General features: G+C 31.7%; 1 protein-coding gene and 1 pseudogene across 1 annotated transcript; one reads left to right on the forward strand and one right to left on the reverse strand.

Annotated features, from left to right (window-relative positions):
- The first annotated feature begins 1,403 nt into the window (after positions 1–1,403).
- LOC102578821 (cationic amino acid transporter 6, chloroplastic-like) lies at positions 1,404–4,611 on the forward strand (annotated as a pseudogene).
- Positions 4,612–6,562: 1,951 nt separating this feature from the next.
- LOC102579154 (cationic amino acid transporter 6, chloroplastic-like) lies at positions 6,563–9,351 on the reverse strand. The gene is made up of 5 exons (XM_006359198.2): positions 8,994–9,351; positions 8,473–8,695; positions 7,999–8,329; positions 7,631–7,859; positions 6,563–7,204 (listed from the first exon to the last, which is right to left on the reverse strand). Exons 1-5 carry the CDS (start codon positions 9,349–9,351, stop codon positions 6,633–6,635), a joined length of 1,713 nt encoding a protein of 570 aa, XP_006359260.1. The 3' UTR covers positions 6,563–6,632.
- Between the last annotated feature and the right edge of the window lie 802 nt (positions 9,352–10,153).

The raw sequence follows: 10,153 nt of genomic DNA on the forward strand, positions 1-10,153 counted from the left end.
TAACTATTAAAAACAATATAATGGCTACATCATAATAGAAGAGACAAAGGAATTAATTGATACTGTAGTAATGCCTCCTCACAACTTATTTTCCTTGCAAAAGTACTATCTATGTATGAAAAGAGAAGAAAAGAGAAATTTACATATGTGAATATATATGTGTAAAATATATATATATATATATATATATACAATAACATTTTATGTCTATTTACTTTGTCAGATTTTTGTCTTTTTGTTATTCAATTTTTTTGAATAAATTATAACCTAAAACGTTACTGTGAACAACGTTTATACTAGTTTTGTAAAATTTTAAAAAAATGTATTCTTTTAGTAAATTGATTTTTATAATAGCTTACTTTGATAAAAAAATTCCATAATTGATGAGTGTGACAATTAAAATTAAGAAAAATGAATAGGAAGGGTTCAAGTCCAATTATTCTCAATGAAAGAAATCTTTTGATTATTATTATTAATAATAATATTGCTTTTAACAAAGAATGAATGCTAGTCACACCTTTTTCAAATTCAAAAAGAATAGGTCAAACTCCCTCTTCCTTTTGTTTTGTGATTCCTCTGGCCATTTATGTTTGGACGTAAAAATTGTGATTTTTTTTTTAAAATTACTATTATATTTGATTTTCAAGATAAAAATGGTAGTTGAAATTGTGTTTGAACATAAATACAAATTAAAATTTCCTTTGAGTGATTTGAAGAGAAAATTATGAAAATCGTTTTTTTAGAGTTTCGAATTCCAGTTTTGAAATTCAACTACAAAATTATAACAATTTTGTGTTCAAACGATTCTTTTTGGAATAGAGTTTCGAAAAAAGTGAGAATTATCTTGTGTCAAACGAGCATTAATTATATTAAAAATTCTTAATTGGACCCTTTTCACCTTTCATTGCACTCTTTTTTTTTTTAATTAAAAAAAAAAAAGTAGTGTGTTTTTTTTAGGGAAGGAAATAAAGAAACAAAGGATAAACTATAAAGGATAGTTTGGTACAGAGATAAGTTAGGATATCCTAAGATTAAGTTTGAATTAGTTTTATACTCTGTTTGATTGACGATATAAATTTATTCCAAACTTAATTGTGATATATCCCATCTAATGGAAACAGAGACTAATTATATTTACAATCCTTAAATTAACGGAAACCCTTTAGGTGTAACTATCCATCAACCAAAAGTATACGATCTGATGAGATAGATGAGACCCTTTCACTGTTAGTTAAAGTTTTCTTCTTCGGTTCTTAAAAAAGAAAAAAAAAATCCTAATAACTATATAGTAAGTTTCGGATATATAACAAAATACTTACAACAAAAGATGTTATTCTCATTGCTTATATATAAAACCTTGTCATTGAAACACAAAGAAACCACATTACATTCAAACCAAAAAAATGTTTTTGTTCACTTACCTTAATTCTCTGTCCAAAACACCTCAAAAGTTAAAGAAAAGGATGTTAGCAACATGGACACCAGACCAAGAACTCAACAAAGTGAGACTAAGGGTCTGGTGCTGACATGAAGAGGAAACTTACATGGTATGATTTAGTAGCTCTTGGAGTTGGAGGAATGCTTGGTGTTGGAGTTTTTGTTACTACTGGCCCCGTTGCTCGAAAAACCTCTGGCCCTTCTGTTTTCATCTCTTATATAATTGCTGCTGTATCTGCTCTTCTTTCTTCCTTGTGTTATACTGAGTTCTCTGTTGATGTTCCTGTTGCTGGTGGCGCTTTTAGTTATCTCCGAGTTACTTTTGGTAAGGATTTAACTTATATATACTGACTGACACGTCATCTAAAAGATAATTGTCCATATAAACTAGGTAGGGTTGATTTTTCAGACTGTCATTCAACTAATAGTTATCATCTCAGAAAGTTACTCTTGTTCATGATTTCAATTTTTTTTCAACGAAGAAAGTGACTTTCTGAGATAAATGATAACGACTGTTAGTTGAGTGACCATCTGACAAACCAACTCGATGAATTAATGTAGCTAGCAAGTTTATATACTCTATGTTGTTATAGACATTAACATGATGAAATTAAATGGATGCAGGGGAATTTGTGGGATACTTTGCAGGAGCAAATATATTAATGGAATATGTGTTATCAAATGCTGCTGTTTCAAGAAGTTTTACAGAGTATTTGTCATGTGCTTTTGGCAGGAATGATCCAAATTCATGGAGAATTCATGTACATGGTTTAATGCAAGGTTACAACATGTTGGATTTCCCCGCAGTCGCTTTGATTATTGTCCTCACTATTTGCTTGTGTCATAGGTATGTTCGCTATACAGTCAAATCTCTTTATAACAACGTCATTTATTCAGATAGAAAATGATTGATATAGAAACGTCTGACTGAACAATAATTTGAGTACTTTTTAGTGGTTTTTTGATAATGATATATCTATTTTGCAGCACTAAAGAGAGCTCAATGTTGAACCTAATAATGACAGCCTTCCATGTGGTGTTTTTTGGATTTATAATAATAGCTGGATTTTGCAATGGGAAGGTTGAAAACTTAGTAAAGCCAGGAGGAATAGCTCCATATGGTGTTAGAGGGATTCTTGATGGAGCAGCCATAGTTTACTTTAGTTACATTGGATATGACACAGTGTCAACCATGGCTGAAGAAATTAAAAACCCTTCAAAGACTCTACCTTTGGGAATTGTTGGCTCTGTCCTCATTGTCTCTGCTCTCTATTGCCTCATGGCTCTATCTTTATGCCTTTTGCTACCTTATAACATGGTACGTACGTCGTTCAACTGACTTATATATATACACTGACAGAGTGACAGTATAAAGAATTTATCAATGAAATTTTACTTGTTATATGTATCAGATTGTCTGGTGTATAAAAGTTTAACTCGTTTATAAATGTTTGTAGATCCCAAAAGGAGCATCATTTTCCGCGGTTTTCGAGTTGATGGGGTGGAAATGGGCAAGCAATGTAGTAGGGGCAGGTGCAAGTTTAGGGATTGTAGCATCTCTATTAGTAGCCATGCTTGGACAAGCAAGGTACCTTTGTGTCATTGGGAGAGCTAGACTTGTACCTTCTTGGTTTGCTAAAGTACATCCTACTACCGGCACGCCACTAAATGCTACTATCGTCTTAGGTAAGTAGTATCGTTATGTTGAAAGTTATTAGAGAGATCGTACTTTTAACTAATTGAATCAACTACCATCATTACCTAGACATAACAAAAATTTTATTCGTCAAGTTGTTAACAAATTTTAAAAATGTTAATACATGTGGTTTAAATGATAGTTTCCATCTGATATAAAAATAATTTTATATATAGTGGTCACTTGTCAAAATTAAAGGGAGATTTTTTAATTTTATTTTATTTTATTCTAATATTGTATGCTTGTGGTGGCTATTTTTTTTCTTATTTCTTTTTATTCATTTGTTTTTCTTAGTGATAATCGTATAATCCTATTAATTAAAACGCCTTTTTGGGAAAGCTTATATCACAAGGAACATCCAAGGGCCAATTAAGTCGAGCTAATTAAAAAAAGTAAAATCCTATAATATATATATTAGTTGAAAGAAAAAAAAAGTATCCCTCCTTTTCCTAGATTCCCCTTTTTGAATAATTATTGTTTATTTTGCTAGTATTTATAGGCATCAAAGAATAACTTTATTTAAACTCTAAAACGAGAAGAAATTTTTCAACACGCATCTTCTCATAGTTTTTAGAATATAGTCAGCATCAAAGCCAGAATTTTCACTAAGGTGATTCAAAATATAGATAAGTAAACACACAAAGAATTCAAAATTGTTCAACATCTACCATATACACATTAAATAATTTTAACCATGTTTATAATTTTTCGTCGAATGAAGTTCCGATCTACCTAGCTCCACCCTTGACTATAGTAAGTGTAATGCTAAGAATCTTAATCATTGAACTCACAGAATTTAAATCCTACATCCGCCTCTATGCAATGCACGTAACGTAACAAAACATCTTCTTCTCAATTCTTATCATATGGCGGCTTTTGTACAATAATTTTGTTTCTATTTTTCAGGTATATGTCAAGCATCAATTGCATTATTCACAGAGCTTGATATTGTAATAGAGATGATCTCCATTGGCACATTACTAGTATTTTACTTAGTATCAAATGCACTTATATTTCGTCGATATGTTATACTTAGCAAAAATCCACCACTTCACACTCTCTTATTCCTCTTCCTTCTTTCATCCACCTCTTTTGCATTCTCATTATCATGGAAATTCAAACTACATTGGTGGAATCTCATGTTATTCGCGGGACTTACATTTTTCGCGATAGTCATTTTCCAGTATTTTGTCCCTATGATCATTATGGAACGACAAGAGAGTTGGTTGGTCCCGTTCATGCCATGGCCCGCTACGATATCGATTTTCCTAAATGTTTTTCTCATGACAACATTGAAAATGGTGGCATATAAAAGATTTGGTATATGGGCTTGTGTTATAACAATATTTTATGTACTATATGGTGTCCACTCAACATATCATGCTGAAGAAATATTGGAGATGATTGTTGTTGATAATGTGAATGTCAATTCTTCCACTCAACAACAAATTACTAAGGTTGATATTCAACTTCTTTAATATATAGTACAAAATTTCGTTGTCTAGGTATGTATGTTAGTGCTCTATATATATAGAGTACAAGTAAATAATGAAATTTTTACTGGACAGGGGTAAGGTGGAATGTCCCCCCTTGTCAATTGTCATCATGTATATATATTTGGTCATGATATAAAATGAATTTTTCGCTAAGCGGGTTCGGGTGAATTCCCTTGCTACCATACAGATCCGCTTTATATGCAGTTTGAAATGTCACAAAGTTAAAGTTAAAAGAAAGAAATGTTTTTTTTTTTTAGATTTATGATCTAAAACATTCGTAATTTTGTATGACTATAAGGGGTCGTTTGGTACAAAGATTAATAACGCAGGGATTAGTAATGCATGAATTAATAGTGCAGGGATTGGTAATGCAGGATTTATTTTTATCAAGTATTTGGTTCATTATTTCCTACTTCATCTTGTGTTTGAATTAAAACTCTATAAAAAGCTTTATTTCCAATTATACCCTTGTATTATTATGTAATTGGGTCAAGGTAGATAATTGCCGGACAATGTTTTTTTTTTATGACCTTCTAACTAGCTAGGTGAAGAACAATTTTGTTGTCATGATTGCTATTTTTTCACTTGAATTATTTGAGGATAAATGTCAAATTCACATTTCAAAAATTGTATTGAATTTAGTTAGTAACAAACAACTCTCTCTAATAATTTATATGCTAATTTATTTAAATTAATTTACTAATAAAAATATAAAACATAAAATCAAGAAAATAAACAAAATGATTTGAGGGATATTTTTGTCTTTACATAGACTTATCCCATGGTATTAAATCCTATGTATTACTAATACCTCCAAATAGAAGGTATTAGTAATACATCCTCTAATGCCATGTAGGGTGTATAACTAATCCATGAATTAGTTATACATAGACCCAAATTCTTATCAAACATAGTATTATATAATACCATACATAATACATGGACTATTTCTCCTAATACTTCCTACCAAATGACCCCTAAATATTTTGGAATTTGTAACTTTAAACATTCCATAACATTCATTTAGTAATTAAAAAAAAGTTTCATTAAGAGCAAAATGAAACATGTAATTAGAATTAATAGTTTTTAAATTAAAAAATGTATCATTATTTTTAGAAAATACCGAAAAGAGTGGGTTCATATAAACTGAAATGGAGGAGTAATTAGGATGATGCCATTAAAAAAAGAAAAAAAAAAGAATATATAAATATATCATACTTAAATAAGTATAATCAACATGCGGAAAATCGGAAAAACAAGGTCGCAAGATTTTTACATCATAATCTTTTTTATTTCATTTTTTCACCAGGCTTGGACCATGTCTCCCAACTATTTTTATAAAATCGCAGCCCGCTAGGGACATAGAGACAACTAAAGGAACCCGAAAAAGAAATCCCTTCAGTTGCCGGCGGGTGAACATTGGATTAGTAGGTATATAATTGTCGGGATGCCCTAGTCCTCTTTCGCTAGATGTCTTTCAAGAAGATTCTTTCCCGCATCGAAATATGACCGGACTAAATAGCAAGAGTGATTTTCTGAGCCGATCTGAATTTCCAACTCCTCGGGATGATATTTTTCTCTCAATCTTCTTTGCGATCTAATGATTATGTCTTTAAATATGTGAAGGACAAATTATATATAGGGAAGATGATAAAAATGATGAAGATTAGGTTTCTTTCAAACTAATAAAGCTAGTTATATGGTATATATATACGTCTATGCAAAATTATTGTTTCGCTATATATAAACCTGTATAATTATCATTACTTGAGTAATTTTTGTGTTACAAAATAAAATTGTCTGACTTTCTGATTGTTGATTGACTGTCTGAGAAATTAACTACCCTTCCAGTGGCATCTTCCTTATATATCATAACCAAATATATATACATGACAAGGGGGGACATTCCACCTTACCCTTGTCCAGTAAAAATTTCATTTTTTTACTTTTACTGTATATATAGAGCACTAACATGCCTAGGCAATGAAAGTTTGTACTATATATTAAACAAGTTGAATATCAACCTTAGTAATTTGTTGTTGAGTGGAAGAATTGACATTCACATTATCAACAACAACTATTTCCAATATTTCTTCAGCATGATATGTTGAGTGGACACCATAGAGTACATAAAATATTGTTATAACACCAGCCCAAATCCCAAATCTTTTATATGCCACCATTTTCAATGTTGTCATGAGAAAAACATTTAGGAAAATCGATATCGTAGCGGGCCATGGCATGAACGGGACCAACCAACTCTCTTGTCGTTCCATAATGATCATAGGGACAAAATACTGGAAAATGACTGTTGCGGAAAATGTAAGTCCCGCGAATAACATGAGATTCCACCAATGTAGTTTGAATTGCCATGATAATGAGAATGCAAAAGAGGTGGATGAAAGAAGGAAGAGGAATAAGAGAGTGTGAAGTGGTGGATTTTTGCTAAGTATAACATATCGACGAAATATAAGTGCATTTGATACTAAGTAAAATACTAGTAATGTGCCAATGGAGATCATCTCCATTACAATATCAAGTTCTGTGAATAATGCAATTGATGCTTGACATATACCTGCAAAATAGGTACAAAAATTAAACTTCATGTCAAGTCAAAATCAGACAAATAAAATTGAAACAGAGGAAATAAAAGTTATTCTTTGATGCATATTAAACATTAGTTTGTTAAAAAAATGAGAAGAAAAAAGGAGGAAGACTTTCTTGTGATATAAGCTTTGCTAAAAAAAGGTAATTTATTCTTCCAAATATATATATGACTATTTTGAAGATAATATATAGTTAACTAACTAATCTACTTTAATCATTACTAAGGAAACCAAATGAATAAAAAAATGAAAAAAATACAACAACCACAAACAAACAAACACACAAAAAAGTTATTGTTAGTTGATTGATTCAATCAATTAAAAGTGTATTTTTTTTCTAATAATTTAAATTTTTAGATGAAATGATACAACTGATCTTTAGTACTGTTACTTACCTAAGACGATAGTAGCATTTAGCGGAGTGCCGGTAGTAGGATGTACTTTAGCAAACCAAGAAGGTACAAGTCTAGCTCTCCCAATGACACAAAGGTACCTTGCTTGTCCAAGCATGGCTACTAATAGAGATGCTACAATCCCTAAACTTGCACCTACCCCTACTACATTGCTTGCCCACTTCCACCCCATCAACTCGAAAACCGCTGAAAATGATGCTCCCTCTGGGATCTACAAATATTTATAAACGAGTTAAACTTCTATACACCAGACAATTGGATACATATAGCAAGTAAAATTTCATTGATAAATTCTTTATACTGTCACTCTGTCAGTGTATATATATAAGTCAGTTGAACGACGTACGTACCATGTTATAAGGTAGCAAAAGGCATAAAGATAGAGCCATGAGGCAATAGAGAGCAGAGACAATGAGGACAGAGCCAACAATTCCCAAAGGTAGAGTCTTTGAAGGGTTTTTAATTTCTTCAGCCATGGTTGACACTGTGTCATATCCAATGTAACTAAAGTAAACTATGGCTGCTCCATCAAGAATCCCTCTAACACCATATGGAGCTATTCCTCCTGGCTTTACTAAGTTTTCAACCTTCCCATTGCAAAATCCAGCTATTATTATAAATCCAAAAAACACCACATGGAAGGCTGTCATTATTAGGTTCAACATTGAGCTCTCTTTAGTGCTGCAAAATAGATATATCATTATCAAAAAACCACTAAAAAGTACTCAAATTATAATACAGTCAAACGTCTCTATAACAATCATTTTCTATCTGAACAAATGATCACGTTGTTATAAAGAGATTTGACTGTATAGCGAACATACCTATGACACAAGCAAATAGTGAGGACAATAATCAACGCGACTGCCGGGAAATCCAACATGTTGTAACCTTGCATTAAACCATGTGCATGAATTCTCCATGAATTTGGATCATTCCTACCAAAAGCACATGACAAATACTCTGTAAAACTTCTTGAAACAGCAGCATTTGATAACACATATTCCATTAATATATTTGCTCCTGCAAAGTATCCTACAAATTCCCCTGCATCCATTTAATTTCATCATGTTAATATCTATAACAACATAGAGTATATAAACTTGCTAGCTATATTAATTCATCGAGTTGGTTTCTCATATGGTCACTCAACTAACAGTCATTATCATTTATCTCAGAAAGTCACTTTCTTCGTTGAAAAAAATTGAAATCATGAAGAAGAGTGGCTTTCTGAGATAATAACTATTAGTTGAGTGACAGTCTGAAAAACCAACCCTACCTACTTTATATGGACAATTATCTTTTAGATGACGTGTCAGTCAGTATATATAAGTTAAATCCTTACCAAAAGTAACTCGGAGATAACTAAAAGCGCCACCAGCAACAGGAACATCAACAGAGAACTCAGTATAACACAAGGAAGAAAGAAGGGCAGATACAGCAGCAATTATATAAGAGATGAAAACAGAAGGGCCAGAGGTTTTTCGAGCAACGGGTCCAGTAGTAACAAAAACTCCAACACCAAGCATTCCTCCAACTCCTAGAGCTACTAAATCATACCATGTAAGTTTCCTCTTCATGTCAGCACCAGACCTTAGTCTCACTTTGTTGAGTTCTTGGTCTGGTGTCCATGTTGCTAACATTCTTTTCTTTAGCTTTTGAGGTGTTTTGGACAGAGAATTAAGGTAAGTGAACAAAAACATTTTTTTGGTTTGAGTGTAATGTGGTTTCTTTGTGTTTCAATAACAAGGTTTTATATAAGCAATGGGAATAACATCTTTTTTTGTAAGTATTCTGCTATATATCCGAAACTTACTGGTCTGATTATATAGTTATAATATCCTGTAGGACCAACTAAAAGAGGAAGCGTTTGCTATTAGAATTTTTTCTCCATTCATCTTAAGAATCAAAGCTAAAAACTTTAACTGATATTGAAAGAATCTCGTCCATCTCATCACAAGTCCCCATGATTTGTTTGAAAGTACAACCTTGTCCTTTGATTCTTTTTAGGGTGACCATTATACCCTTATGATTAATTCTTTATCCTTTCCTCAGCTTTTTTAGAGCACCAAGACTCAAAAAGACATTATAAGAAAGCATGCAAAGAAGGGTGGAAAAAGGGTCCATTCTTAGCTTGTAAGAGGAATCACAAAACAAAAGGTTGAGGGAGTTTGACCTATACTTTTAGGAATTTGAAAAGGTGTGACTAGCATCCATTCTTTGTAAAAGCAATAATAATATAAACATTTCTTTTCATTGAGAATAATTGGACTTGGACCCTTCATATTTATTTTTCACATATTCAGTGTAATTTCACTAATGAAGTCTGAAGATGATAAAGATGTACGCAGAATGTGTCCCAGAATAGATTATTATTGCATCTAAGGTTATTTTAGTCTTATTAGTAGATAATTGAGGATAATGCTTTTTAGATTACCACTTAGAATCAAATCAACAAGTAAAATGTGTTTAATCCATATCCAAGTTGTAGAATTTTTTCCATCA

This window comes from Solanum tuberosum, unplaced genomic scaffold, assembly GCF_000226075.1.
Source record: "Solanum tuberosum cultivar DM 1-3 516 R44 unplaced genomic scaffold, SolTub_3.0 scf00292, whole genome shotgun sequence".
NCBI classification, from domain to species: Eukaryota; Viridiplantae; Streptophyta; class Magnoliopsida; order Solanales; family Solanaceae; genus Solanum; species Solanum tuberosum.